Genomic DNA, 16,033 nt, shown 5'->3' on the forward strand with positions numbered 1-16,033 from the left:
TAGAAGAACTTATGGGATGGTTTTATATCCATTGTCCAGGAACAAATCAACACCACTTCCAACTACCTTCTCTCCAGTCGACCTTCCGGACATGTTTGCAGATTTCTTCCTTGACAAAGTACAAACCATTAGAGACTCATCATCACCATACAGTTGGGATACAGAATTTGAGCGGCAACCATTAGCAGCATTTGAACCTGTCTCTATGGATTTCGTACGTACAATCGTGATGAATAGTGCACCAAAGTCATGTGAACTTGATCCAATTCCAACATCACTGCTGCTTGAGTGCTTAGATACAGTATTGCCTTCACTAACTGATGATATTAATACCTCTCTCTCATCTGGGGAATTCCCATCATTTTTCAAAACTGCCATTGTAAAGCTTCTGCTGAAGAAACCAACACTAGACCATAACGATTTAAAGAACTACTGTCCAGTTTCTAATCTCCCATTCATTTCAAAAATCTTAGAAAAGGTTGTTCTATCCCAGCTTGTATCTCATCTAAATTCAAACAGTCTTTTTAGCAATGTACAATCTGCATATCGCCCTTGCCACAGTACTGAAACTACTCTTCTAAAAGTAGTTGATGACATTCTCTCTGCGTTGGATAGCAGAAACATTACAGTCCTCACCCTCCTTGATTTGTCTGCAGCATTTGACACAATAGACCATGATATATTACTTCACCGTCTCCAGCATGTACTTGGCATTCATGATACAGACTTACTGTGGTTCAAGTCCTACTTGGTCAAAAGGACACAAATTGTATCTGCAAATGGAATACACTCCAGCCCAGTTGATCTATGTTGTGGTGTTCCACAGGGGTCTGTTCTTGGACCTGTTCTGTTCATTCTGTACACTCATTCGCTCTCAAGTGTCATAGATCATCATCCAGTGTCTCACCAATTGCACGCTTGTATGCTGATGACACCCAAATATACAAATCTATCCACCCAACTGAAGTTGATGCTACCATCCAAGGTGTAGAGAGGTGCATTTCTGATGTGATATCATGGATGACTTGTAACAAGCTCAGATGAATGATGATAAAACTGAGGCCATTCTGATCACAACACAAAGACTTTCTCATTCACATCCTTTACCTCAAACAATAAATATCAGCAATGCCAACATTAAATTCACACAATCAGTATGAAACCTAGGTGTTACTCTGGACAGTACTCTCACATTGCACCAACATGTCATGAACATATCCAAGGCTGCATATCTTGAGCTCAGACGCATCAGCTCAATTTGCAAATATCTTTCAGTTGATGCCACTAAAACACTTGTGTGTTCATTAGTACTTTCAAGACTGGACTATTGTAACTCATTTCTGTCTGGTTCATCTCAATATCTACTCCAGAAACTTCAAAAAGTTCAAAACACAGCTGCTCGGATCATACTTAGAGTACCACGATCAGAGCACACCTCCCCGCTGCTCTGTACCCTACACTGGCTATCCATTCAATCCAGAATCAAACACAGAATTTGTTCTCTGTGCTACGTTTCACTTTCGGACTCTTGTCCAACATACCTATCCGACCTCACCCATGTGTACACACCAGCAAGATACTTATGCTCCTCTTCTGACAATCAAATACTCATTATTCCCACTATCAAAACAAAGTCATATGGACAACGTTCATTTGCATAACAGGGCCCAGCAACGTGGAATGAATTGCCCACTGAACTTAGACACAAAGACACAGTGATCACATTCAAGAGGTCTCTCAAAACTCACTTATTTCGACTGTAAGAACAAACTTAAAGACCTAATAATGTTTCATACCTGAAATATTCTCGGCATGTTTTTTATTTTTTAATATTTTTCTAATTTCATGTTTATTTTTGTAATAATATTATGTTTTTTATCTTATAGGTGTTGTCTAATGTTGTAAAGCACTTAGAGCTTCTAAAGATCAGGTGCTATACAAAGTCCTCATTATTATTATTATTATTATTATTATTATTTGTCTGGCCATTTGCACCTGTTTGTTATAACTACTTGTAAACTGCTTCAAGGATTGCCATGTGATTATTACATATTCATCCCATGGTCTAGTTAGTCCTAAATCAAGACTGGTGCTGCTCAGTCATCCAGTATGGCCACCAAAGCAGTCATTTTGAACATTTTGTTATTGCTACTCCTCCTGAATGGATGGTCATATTAGCAAAGGGTTTTCAATAAAAGACTTATGTCTTGTTGGCCCTAAATGAAAAGTGTTGATTTGATGTCTGTATATAGACACTACTGCCAGTCATCTTGAGTTTTCACCAGAAGACTTCTTATGATATCTATTTGGTCTTAAATGAAAATGTTGCCAAGCTAATGTTAAATATAGCTGTCATGGTAGCCATCTTGAAAATCTTGTTATTTCTATTCTTCTTGAAAGAAAAGTTACATCGACGCATTTTTTCGCCTGACGACTTTATGATGTTTGGTTGCTCCAAAATAAAAGGTGAATATCTGATATGGCTGCTGTGGTAACTATTTTGGAACTCCTGTTATTGCTGTTCCTTCTGAATGGATAGTCATATCAACATGGGGTTTTCATTTGACTTTTTATGGTGACTTGTTGGTATAAAATGAAAATGGTGCCGATCTGATGTCCAATATGGCTGCCATAGCAGCCATCTTGAAAATTTTGTTGTTGCTATTTCTCATGAACAAAAAGTCATATTGACAAAGGATTTTCCCCAGAAGACAGGGTTCCCACACTACCCAAAAATTTGGACAAAATTAGGGAGAACGAACAGATTTCTTCCCAACCAAATGAGACCATTTAATGTTTCAAATATAGAACACATCTGGGGAAAAGAAATGAGAATTTTCAGCTGCCATTTGATTAGAAACAGTAATGAAAACAATAAAGAAAATAAATGTAATTGAATCATCACTGAACAGATAGGGAGCTGGATTGAGTTCTGGTTCTTTTTGAGGATGCCACTCTCTTTTCTGTTCCTTTTTTTAAGAGCATAGACTCGTAACACTAATCAATATTATAGAATCACCATATTACAATTTCAGTGTAGCATCTCAAGCTCTGGGTGTTCTTGACAATGACTGCATTAAGTACACAGTCCATAATCAGATGATAATAAAAGTAAATAATAGGGCACCAACTAGATGCAAATGAAATTTTTAATTAAAAAAAATCTGTGGTAAATTGTTTTACCACCAATATGGCTACCATGGTGGCCATTTTGAAAATATATTTACTCATCCCAAATTTGGATGTTTATATTAACATGGGTTTTTTCAACAATAGACTTCATATGATACCTTGTTGGTCCTGAATGAAAATGGTGCCAGTTATACAGCCAATATGGCTGCGATGACAGGTGTCTTGAAAATCTTGCTGTGAATGATGTGTACTTGGTCCTAAATGAAAATGGTACCAATCTGACATCCAATATGTACATTATAGCATGAAGAATATCAGAGATGGTTTCAACACTTAGCAGTTAAAAGGAAGAAATGGTCTCATCATAAATTTCTAGAATTTTTACAAAGTATAGCATCAGTCCTGTTTGAGGGACTCTTGTTGTTTTGTATTGTTTTTTTTTCCAACTCAGTTCTTTAATAATTTTCTTGGATCTATGTCGGTTTTTATTTAATTACAGGATTTTGTGTACCTCATTAGTAAAGCAGTGCTTACAAGTTTTGCTTCCTTCTGTTAGTCACTGATGTTTGGGTACTGCATATATTATCTATGTGATTCTTGTTCAGACCATGGATTGTTTCTTGTATTTAATTTTAGTATTCAGTATGACTCTAGATGTGGGTCATTATCAAAAAATGGCTCTTGTGACTCACACCCCACTTGTTTAGCGTGTACTCTGTATGTATTATGTATATTTAATTTGTATTGTAATTTGGCTTTTGTTCAGAATTATATGTTTTGCCTATTTAATTTGTTTTGTATGATTGACATTTTTCCATGATCAAGGGTAGTAGTTGGGCTTACATTCTAATATCTCATAGGATAAACATGTTTGCTAAGCTGAGTTCTGGATACAGTCTTGTGTTTTGTAACACCTGACAATTACATTATTACACAATAATTGTATGATACTCAGGTATTACATTATTACACAGTACTTTATAACTTGATTATTGTATTAATATACACTACTTCTATGAGATTCACAACTATTACAATAATATCAATAATTTTATGACGCTCATAACTATTAAATTAATTCAGTCCATGTATCACATTGAATTTCATAAATATTACAGCAGTATGCAATATTTTTATCAACATTATTAATACAGTGTGACCCTGCTATAATACAGTAGTTGGGAGCCATAGAACCCGACCACGTTATATACTGAACCGTGTTATAAGCAACCAGGTCAGTTAGCTGAAAAAATGTGTCCCCCCCCCCCTCCACAAAAAAAAAAAATTATGTGTGGGTAATAAATGCAGGCGGTAAAATACGTGCTTCATCTGCACAGTTACCACTTAAATTGATGCATATTAAATGAAAAATACACCTATAGTGAAAACAGAGAAGACATAATATAATAGTTTACTTTATTTAGAGAACCATGAATTGGTACATACACGTGAATCATATTTATATATAAATGTCTAATGTATAGCATGAACAGAGTATCAACACCATGTATTCACCTGTGAACCTCATCATACACAGTGAATCCACAATACAAGTGATTCCATTGAAAATATGCACACACAGAGCTTTAAAATATTCAATAGTTTTGTAACGGGTCATATTAGTCTGAATTTAGTGGAAAAACATAGCAAAATCACGTAATGAATGACAGAGCACATTTACTTTTCAGTACGTTCGAAGTCGGTAAAAGTTGGTTTGCGTTTTAAGCTGCCATTGGTAGCGTTCGTAAGCATAAACTTTTTCCCTACATAAAGGAAACTTTCACAGCACAGTTAACGTGTTCCAGTCACGTTGGAAAATGCAAAAATCCATCAGATTCCATCATTTTTATTTAAGTTTGGTACTGACTTCCTTTGAAGAAAAGTTCTTTGCTGTTATTGAAAGATTGTAGTCGGCTTTCTTTGATGAAGGATGCATGCACTATTGAAGTCACCGCTAAAGGACAGCTTTGGAGAACCAAACGAATCCCCATTTCTTATTGTGGCGGCAACATCAAATAATTGTATTGCATGATTGAGACTGGTATTTTTTCCATTTGCTGAGTACGTTTTCATAACAGTCGGTGCATCAAAGATAATCTGTTTTCTTTGAAATTTCAGCAAACTATTTTATCAGGGTGGATTTTTAAAAAGGAATTGGTCGTTGTTTAGACATTCTAGTTACTGTCCCTCCATGCCTATTGAATAAATCAATAAGTAAGATGTATTTTTTGTACATTACATTTGTGGTAGCAGAGTGATTCTGCCTTCCTTGCATGCATCTGAAAATTAACAAAGGGTCAACGGATGATAGAGATGCAGGTGTTCTGATCACATGGATTATTACAGAAAACGTGAGTGTTCTGGAGGACTTAATTCTGAGTGAAAAGAAGAGGAATTTTACTTACCATCCACATACAAATGTCAATCTTTGTAAATATATTAATTACTAGGGAGCAGCCGAAAATCAGATGATAGATTACGAGACAATGCTTCGTCCAGTTGATCTCCGTTACCAGAAATGTCAACAACAAAAAAGCAGATATTTCACAACATACAGAACTCATGCTAGATGTCAAGATAAGCGGATTATGATATAACAGTGCACTGTTTAGATGGTTTGTCAATATGGACAAAGAATTTGGTTTATTTAACAGTAGATAAATTTCAGTGCAATTTATATCCAGTTTGTGGCATCCTTTCATGGGGTCTCTGAATTTCTTCACTCCAAACCAATGGTTGTATATAAAAGTTTAAACAGCCAACAATGTCACCAATAAATAAAAAAAGCCACATGGTATGCTTTGCAGCCAAGGGGGAAAAACAATCCAAGTTTGCGACATTGGCGAAGACCTACATGATCCCATAATAAATTTATTCTGCGTTTTTTTCTTCTTCTTACTTTTAAGAAGAAAAAAATACTTTTTCATGTACGAGAAAAATAATATAAAATTTCAGGAGCCAAGCCACGATCGTCTTGTATTATTTGTACAAGATCTCTTCCCCAAAATGAAAACAAACTTTTTACAGGTATTTTCCTACTTTTTAAGATTTTTTTGTGCACAAGAAAAATACATATATATGAAATTTCGGGAGCCATGACATGACCGTGTTATATCCGAATTCACGTTATAATGGAGCGCGCTATAGCAGGGTCACACTGTATATACAGTGCAATACCTTGATCATACTTGTAGCAATTTCATATACAATACTTTGTCTTGTGTTTTCCTGTTTAACATTTACTTATTTTCAATATTTATTTCTAACAAAAGTTGATTACTTCATCCCTGTTATATATATAATACCTTTGAATTTTGTTTTACCTTTGATTTTTATCATTCTAACATTGATGTTCTTATTTTTTAACCTAGATTAAACTCTAAGTATGACCGACTTTCCCAGGATGTAGACAGTCTTCGAAAAGAAAATGACTCCCTGCGAAATTTGTTGTCATCATTCCAAAAGAAGTGAGTGATATGAGCTGGAATGCTATGGATTCATTTCTCTATGGCACATTTTCCCCATGTAACTTTATCTTTCTTTTTATTCAACTCTAGATTTAATGCATCTTTACATGCTGGCTTATGTATTGTCAGTTTCCTTATAGTATGCTGTAGTGAATCATTTTTCACGGGATAGAAATGTTAAAAAAGTGTTTCAAGGATTTAACATGGTAGATAAAAAAGAATATGTGCATTGTTATTAAATATTAGACTAAATTTGTGTATTCTTAGTATGATAAGATCATCCCAACCTATACAAAATTTGTGGTTAACTTATAGGATTCAATATGATCCCTGCCCATGCTTTTAATCCCATGTATGAGATAAACTCCATGGACTTGTCATGAAACTTGATGCTATGGTCTATTACATTGTTCATATCTTCGTTGTTCCAATCATGGTCTTAAGGTGTTCATGTATGTGTCTTAAAGGAATTGGTAAGTTATACTTTGAAATGAAGTAAATACATTTTTTTTCTCCGGATGATACATAGTGGAGAAAAAAATTGGAAGTTGTTTAGGTTTAATATCTATTACCAGATTTACTGAACAATTTTCGTACCATTTTTAAGTTGGGTATTATGTTGGCATTGTCCATCTATCTGTACATTAGCATTGCTTGTCTGGCCCATAACTTTGTAGCAGTTGGAGATGTTTTCAAGAAATTTTGTCCTGGATATATATCATGACTAAATTGTGTGATGCATACCAAAGCCAGTGCCCCTACCTCAATGTCAAGGTCACAGATGGAAACATAACTTTTGAACTACTGAAGATAATGCAATGAAACTTTGTCCAAGAATATATCCAGTACTTCTGCCAGGATGCATCATAGTGGGATTTGCTCCATATAGTCTCCAAGTCATGAAAACATTGAGACAAAATGTGCTAAAAGTGGTTCAATAAAATGAACAGGGGACATTTTTAGCAGCGGGGGGGGGGCGCGAACCGGCTCTAATTAATTCACCCATATTTTTGCAAAATACGACTTCCTGGGGGATCGCAAAAATCATTTTAAAAAATGCGATATTCAGCATAAAACGACTTCGTCAACGACAAATTGGTTTCGCTGATAGGTTTTTTCTTCGATGTAACTTAAGAAAATACGCAGTAGTATCGGTGACGCGTTGAGAGCGTCACCGTCTCTGCTGCTATGAATTAAAAGTTTCTGTATCAAATAATGGCCAACATCAGAGAAGCATATACCACTAGATTAGCTCGAGAGCGATTAGAAGCATTAAAAAAATTTCTTCCTGTGAGAGATTCTGTAAGACAAAAATTACAAGCACGGCAACAATCACAAGTTGAATACGCTACAGGTATGGAACAGTTGTTTAAACCCGTTACAACAGCTACTGAAAAAGCTGCTGCGGTCACTGAAAGAGCTTTATTGGGGGATATTAAGGATGAGGAGGAGCAAAGAAGAGGTATTCTTCCAATATTAAAACAAACCGCTGAGCAGACTGAAAAAATAGCAACGGGAACTAAAAAGACAAAAAAAGATTTTACGAGAACTTCCAAATAAAATAGCTGCAGCTCAACCTCGACCCGGTGAAGAGATACCTGAAGGTGTCGGCAAAGTTCGTACTGAAGTCGGTCAGGGATGGTCCTGGGCTTCGCCAATGTCGCAAATTGCGATTTTTTTTCTGTTTTGGCGACAAAAATATCCCATCTGGCGATTTTTTTGGCGACAGACTTTTTGCTTATTTAATTTGTACATACAATCATGGATTTGGACTGAATAAATTTAAAGCCAGAACGAAAGGAAGCCACAAACTTGACTAAGCAATGCACTGGAATCAATCTGTTACACAAACGATCCTTTGTTCTTATTGACAACCCCATCTTTACAGTGCATTGTTACATCATAATCTGCTTATGCTGACATCTGGGCTGAGTACTGTATGCTGTGATACAGTCAATCATGCTACCGCACTATACCTACAACTGACCGACTTCTGAAGACGCGAATAGAACAGATACAATTAATTGAATGGCTAATCCTTCTGTTATTTTTTTTTTTTTTTTACATATACCAATACAATAGTTTTGTTGAACCTTCATAGAAAACTGATAACCTTTGAAGTACTGACTACTGCTTATAAATACAAAGCAAATGGAAAAAATCTCAATCACAATTATATCTGTCGCCAGTGCAGCATTTTACTCATTGATCTTTTCCTTTTGCCATCAATCCCGTGTTACGGCTGCAGAGACTTAAACTCCGCAACAAAAAATAGCAAAAAAAAAAACAGTTTTGCATAATTAATAATAATTATTTATTTCTCAAAATACAGGAGTGAAAGAATACCTAAATAGGGTGTGAATTTATGCTTATATATACGGTCCAATATTGCCAGGTGTTGACTCATGTAAGTGTCATTCGTGGGAATGGAGATCCTATTTTGTTTGTTGAGAAAATTTATACAGCATTCAGTGATCATTCTTGGGATTTAGGAAGCAATTCACTACAAGCTTTGTGAAGTTAACCATAAGGGTGTGTGTGTGTGGGGGGGGCTGCTGAGAGACTACTGGTGTCACCTGTCAGCACTGTAGACTGTGAATGTGGATTTAGTAAGATGAACCTCATAAAAACTGACATCAGAAATAAACTCTGCATCTCATCTCTCGAGAATTTAATGAGAATCAGCAAGTACAGATGTGAAAAATTAGACTTTGAAACTGCGTTCAACAAGTGGGCAGCCCTAAAATCGCGACGGATCTTCATGTAACACTTTGTAACATTTTGTTAATGCTTGTCGTAATTAGAGTGTTAACTAACCCATCTTTTGTAATTTTCATTGCCTGTTACATTAATAGACTAAATTAACACTTGAAAAATGTACACTACTTGTTCTGGCGACACTTTTTGAAAATTGGCGACAAAATATTGAAGTTGGCGATTTTTTTGGTGACAGCTTTTTAAAAGCCAGGACCATCCCTGGTCGGTGATATAAAAGATCGCACACCAGAAACAGAAACAGAACAAGCCACGGCTAAGGTTGATATAAACGATAAATTTACCGAACTGGCTATTAAATCCATTAAAAAAAGTCCCAACCGTAGATGGTTTAGCTGAGTATGCCGTGCGAAGTTATTGTGAACGAAATAGAGTTTTAAAACAGGAGTATGTCAGTGATGCTGTAAGTCGTGAAACCTGGTATAAGTGGATATTTCGTATACACCATGATGCTGATCAGGCTAGAAACGATGATGATAGATTTGTTAAATTTTCTGATGCAGTAGATAGATATCTTGCACAACCACCACGACCTACCCCCGAGCAGCAGAAACAACAACAATCACGACCTTTCTCCCAGCAACAAGCGAAGACAGGGTTGTATTATCCAGAAGAAGAAGATGAGCCTGACACCGGCGCTACTGGCAGTGGTTTGGGAAGTGGTTTTATTGACTGTCCTAACAATATCATCAATGATGTGCAATGGCTAGAAGTTCTCATAGGAGGAAAACGAGCTGGAAACAATTCACCACAAATAATTAATGAAGCAGCTGGTATCTGTCAACGATTATTTCAAGGTCGTATCATGGATACTGGTATCTACCGAGAACTTATTAATGAGCTCCTTGATGACTACCACAGTGACTAGTTGTTAGATAAATGAATAATTATATAAAATGATCATACACACTTCTTATCGTGGACCCGTACCAGTCTATGTGGTAAACTCGCGATTACCAACCTATAGAGTAACTTACGGAGACGGGTTTGGTGATGTTGTTCAGCGTTTATTCAAAAGGATAGCTCCCAAAGCAGTACCAATCGCAAAACAATTATCAATGAAAGCTATTGATGTTGTTCGCGATAAAGCTACTGGCGCAATTGGTAATGTTGCCAGTAAAGCGTTCTTGGCAATTAAGGATAGACTAGCACGATTAATACGCAGACCAAAACCACCGGTGAAATTACCAAGCACCGAAGTGATGCCCGCAGATGTCAGCAAAGTAATAAATCAAGCCGCAAATCAAAAACTAGCAGAGTTGATAAATCAAGGAGTTGAACAAAATACAAGTTTTATATCAGGAAGTGGTCTTCATTTTAGAAGATAACAAAGTATAATAAAATGTTTAAACGTGTATCTGACCCAGTGTTTGACATGGATGCACCAGTACTCAAGGATGAATCCGTGCATGATTATCAGTATTATTCTTATGAAGCAATATCACCAAATCAACATGGACGAATTGAATTACGAGTTCAGGATACAAGTAGGTATTTCTTACCCGCTGAAGCGTTTATTGAGGTTGTAGGTAAACTTGTAACAAATGTTGATGCTGATACACCATACGGAAGAGATGTTAGAGTTGGATTTGTTAATAATGGCATCATGGCGTTATTTAAAAATGCCGCTTATGGAAAAAAAATTGAGACAATCCAGGATAATGTTGACATTGCTACAACGATTATAGGCCTAGCAAGATATTCAGATGATTATATTAGATCAGCTGGTCTGACTATGATGTTTGCCAAGGATAATTCTAACAATCCTGATGGGAGACAGTATATTGTGAGACAACCAAAAAACTGTGCTGCTCCTCCTGTTGATGTTGCCGTGGAAGACATGATTATTAATGAGAATCCAGATTACAACTTAGTTTTTAAAACACGTCAATCAATGTTAGAAGGTGATAGTAGAGAGTTTTCGTGTGCAATTCCACTATCCCACATCTTTGGATTTTGTAGAAATGTCAGAAAGGTTATTTTCAGAGCCAAACACACAATTGTTCTTTATCGAAAAGAGGATAATGATGCTATCTGGTGAGGGGCCCCCTCTGCTGAAGGTAAAGTAGTATTATCTAAGCTCGTGTTGTGGATGCCAGTAATGACTCCATCAATCACTGAGGAACAGTGTCTACTTTCTTTTATGGATCAAGGCGGTAAATCAATATTGTTGTGGTTAACGGTGACTACTGTCAGTAATCAAAATTTTGTTAATGGTTTATTCACTTGGCATATATCATCACAGCAAGGTGTTTCTGCACCAAGACATATCTTTGTTGCTTTTCAAAGGGCTGCACGATTAAACAATCAGGAAGAAAACCCAATGATATTTGACGCTCTTGGTGTTACTGAAGTCTCTTTAAGAATAAACGGGCATCAAGAACCATCCGAGGATATAAAATTGGATTTTGATAGTAATCAAGTAGCACATGCATCTCATCGCTTGATGACATTTATGGGACGCGATCAAAACAGATACTGGTTTACAAATATCAGAAATGGATTTTAGAAAGCTGTGTCCGATTTATTACTTTTTGTTGGAGCATCTTGATTTAGTTAAGCAATCTGTTGTTGATGTACACTTAAGAGCCATGGTAAATTCAGCTGAGAATTACAGAGCAATTGCTGTCATACTCAGTGACAAATCAATGATACTTGAAGGTGTTGGTGGCCGAATGAGTTATTGATGCACCAGTAGAAAATATGTAACATTGTTTTACAATATGTAGACAATTAGATCAGTCTCGTATTAAATAAAATGTCATACAGTCACGTTAATGTCACTTTGACTTCTGGTCAGATAAAGAAATTACAATCGAAAAACACAAAAGCATGTGGGGCAACGATAACACTAAAAAACGATCAAATCGCTAGTGGTGGTCCAAACAAGTTATCGCTGACTAAAACCCAACTAAAACATTTCAATAAGGCAAAACAAGCAAAAACCGGAGTTCAACTTCATTTCGCTCCAAAAGCTATCAAGGATATGGTTAAAACTGGTGGTATATTTCCACTTCTCACAGCAGTACCAGCGATGATAGCTGCTGCTGCCCCAGCTGTCGCAAAAGCAGCCACGTTAGGAGTTGTTGGAACAGCTGCTGGGATGGCATTAAAGAAAGCAACTGGAAAAGGATACAAAGAAAAAGGACGGGGTCTAAGACTTCCAGGAACTCCACCCTCATGGTACCCAAAACGGTTCTGAAAACCAGTGGTTTTCTACCGATGTTAGATTTTGATTTGCTCGATGCTGCTAAACAATTAGATATAAAAAATTTCAAAGGTGTCTTTATGCGAGATTAATTACCACAACAACCGAATAATCCAGAAACCAGAATTATTAATCTTGATAACAGTGATGATCCAGTAACTCACTGGGTTGCTTACGCGATCGATCCACGTGGAATTATCTATTTCGATTCGTATGGGTTAGCACCGCCAGTCGAATTCCTCAAGTACGCACGTAGAGTGCAAAACACTCCAATCTGGTATTCAACGCTACCAACACAAACACTAACTGATCCACCAATATGTGGCCGTGAAGTATTAAATGTTCTTGACGCGATATCAAAATCAAGCAAACCGCCTCACAAAGTTGTGCACGAGTATACCGTGGGTCGATTTAAACAATCCTTAAGAGAATATTGGTAGATATTTATGGAAGATCTCTCATCGAAACAGAGATTAAAAAAACGCGGTGATGTAGATTTATCAAAATATGCGACCAAAGATGAAATCAACAATCTTTTAATGTTATCCGGGATAGACCCAGATGAGGTTGTTATTTTTCAGGACCGATACGGAAAACTAAAAACCAGCAATATATCAAATGGAATGACATAGTTTGCAGGGTTCTTGGAGCTACCCCGGATAACATCCCTGTGTTTACTGACAGCGGAAAAATCAGAGACTCAAGTATATCGTTTACAACCATCAGAGATCAAATCGCAGCAAGTGTGACTAATCACTTAAAAAATACCGGTGACACAATGACAGGTGAACTCAACATGAACGGGAATAAAAAAATAGCTGTAACAACTCCAAAATTTGACAACAATGCCACAAACAAACTATATGTTGACAAGGTAGATAATAAATTATCCACGCTGCTGGCTGAGTATGACCTTCACGTGGGCGCTTTTGCAGGATTTTGCAGAAACCATCAAAAAACACAGAAGAAGTCTTCGGCGCTTCGCACACCATTGACATAAAACTTTCTGATATCAAAACCAACATTGACACGATCAAACAAACACAACAAGATATCAAAACCAACATTGACACGATCAAACAAACACAGCAAGATATCGTAAGTGGGATTCCTGAGATCGTTAACAAAACCAGTTTCATTAAAATTCCACCTGGAGTTACCCAGGGCATTTTACCAACATAGTATACACGGTATCATCTGGATTCGCAACATGGTCTAAAGAAAATAATACTATCAAATATACTGCAACAGTTACTGGTGTGTACAGGTTTTCTGTGTTCAGTTCTGCAAAATTTGAGATTTTCACAAAATATCCCTGGCGATATTCCACCAACAGGTTTTCCGGGGTTGTAACTGTAATAATAAATAGCGGAACCGAAGAGGAATTTATACTGGAAGCAGCCGATAAGAAATTAACCGCAACATCTTATTGGTGGTGTTTGGAATTCGTAGCTGAAACACCTAAATTGGTTACTGCGTAAGATAATAAATGAGATCCTTTACAGCATCAACGACAACATTAGATGCGCAACAATATAGATACGATCAAGTGCGCGAATGGCAATCGGAGTTAAAAACCCTCATCGACAAATGCAACCTAAAAGTAAAAAAATATAAACAACGAGCAGTCATCCTGGATGCGTTAGTATACTCAGTATCCGCGTTAGTTGCATCCACCGGACTAGTATTATCAGCACTAAGACTAGTAACAATCGCAGTAACAATCATTTCTTCATCAACTGCCATCGCAGGGGTTTTTAATGTAATTGCGAAAAAAAATACAACTAAACACAGCCACAGTCGCATACTCAAAATTATCCTCGTTGATATCATCAAGCATCGACGACACAACAATATCAGATTCCGAATTCGTGCTAATGGTTAAGATATACAAAGACTGCGCCCGCTATTTAAAAACAACAAAGATAAATAATGACGGAATTACTTCAACAGATAGTCGAAAATACAAGCCCCAAGAGAATTTCAATGATAACGGTAAGTTCGACTAACCCTGAATTTAGTATTAATTTCCCAACTGCAATTCCCGTGAAAGAAATCGCACTAGCACAATTATGAGTATACCACAGTTGGCCCAATATCAGATCAAAATCATTTGGTGGATTACCAGCGAATAATTCGTTTGTGTTTGCACATAAAAACCGACCCATAGGTACACCCGACTGGAACGTCATTGGGATACCAACTGGGTCTTATCAAATCGAAGAAATCATTGAGGAATTACAGCGTCGAATAAAAAATATCACAGGAAAAGAATCTAAGATAAAAATAACTGTTCATGAACCAACGCTGTGTTCTGCAATCGAAATAAGCATTCCAGAATACACCGTAGATATATATCAGAGTTCGATCAGAACAGTGTTAGGATGGCCTGAAATTCCACCCAAAGCACCACCGATACCACCAGAACCAAAAAAGTCTGATTATGTCACAGACAAAACTTCGTACCACAATATGGCACCATCGTACAAAAATCTTTTACTTAGAATAAGAAATTCACTGCTGAGTGAAGATGCGATGGCTATTAGATATGGAGATGAGGGTGATGGAACTGAATTTTGGTCATTTGGTGCTGAAAGAAACCTACTTAGTCCAAATCAAATGTTTAGATACTTCAGCGAAATTAATCAAGAACATAAAAGAAAACTACAGCAACTGCGGCAAGTCTTTCAAGAACATCTTTCCGATATAACTTCACACGATGAAATCATTAAACACTTAGAAATGTTAAATCAACTTGCATCCGACGTGGAATATATCAACTATCAGGTAATTCAGCTAATGATTTCCTCCACAGTAGACATTGGTTTTAAGAACTGATTTTTAACTGCACGCTTGTAACAGAAGCAGATCTGCCAAATTATAAATTCCCTTGGTATAGTGTCCCCGAACAAAAAAAATCAGTCAGCGATCTCATTGATGAGTTCTTCGATGACATACTCGCTGCGTGGAGAAAAACACTACCACCGGCAACTATTCTCCAGCACAACAATGACCAAGAAGGGACAGGCCGACATGTGTCCCCGGAAATCGTAAATATAACCCTTGTGGTCACGGTCAATCTTTTGTGCGATGTAATCGATGGCAGCTACAGCACAGACACGACAGTATCAAATCAAGCCCAGCAAGGATTTGTTCTTTCTTCGTTAACCTCGATAGAACCACCTGGATATCTGATTGTGCAAGAGCCGATCAATCAGGTTTATCTGCAGTGTTATAATCCACTATTATCAAGAATAAATTTCAAACTAACAGACCAATCTGGCCACCTTCTGGATTTAAGAAATGCAACGCTACATATTAATCTACTTGTGAAATCTTGAGGATTTCGATCCTAAGGATCTCATCCTAAGGATTTCCATTCTAAATATTTTCAATCTTCAGAATCTCATTCAAAACAAATCCTGACAGTCAGGGTGTTTTTTTAACTATC

The 16,033-nt window shown here is 36.8% G+C and overlaps 1 protein-coding gene across 1 annotated transcript in view; it reads left to right on the forward strand.

Annotated features, from left to right (window-relative positions):
• The window catches only part of LOC149784335 (uncharacterized), a 107,876-nt gene that overhangs the window by 14,115 nt on the left and 77,728 nt on the right, over positions 1-16,033 (forward strand). Inside the window, exon 4 of the mRNA XM_089932378.1 lies at positions 6,504-6,599. Coding sequence (XP_089788504.1) covers positions 6,504-6,599 — 96 coding nt within the window. The remainder of the gene's footprint in view (positions 1-6,503; positions 6,600-16,033) is intronic.

This window comes from Sinohyriopsis cumingii, chromosome 14 (assembly GCF_028554795.1).
Source record: "Sinohyriopsis cumingii isolate HCF-2022 chromosome 14, ASM2855479v2, whole genome shotgun sequence".
NCBI classification, from domain to species: Eukaryota; Metazoa; Mollusca; class Bivalvia; order Unionida; family Unionidae; genus Sinohyriopsis; species Sinohyriopsis cumingii.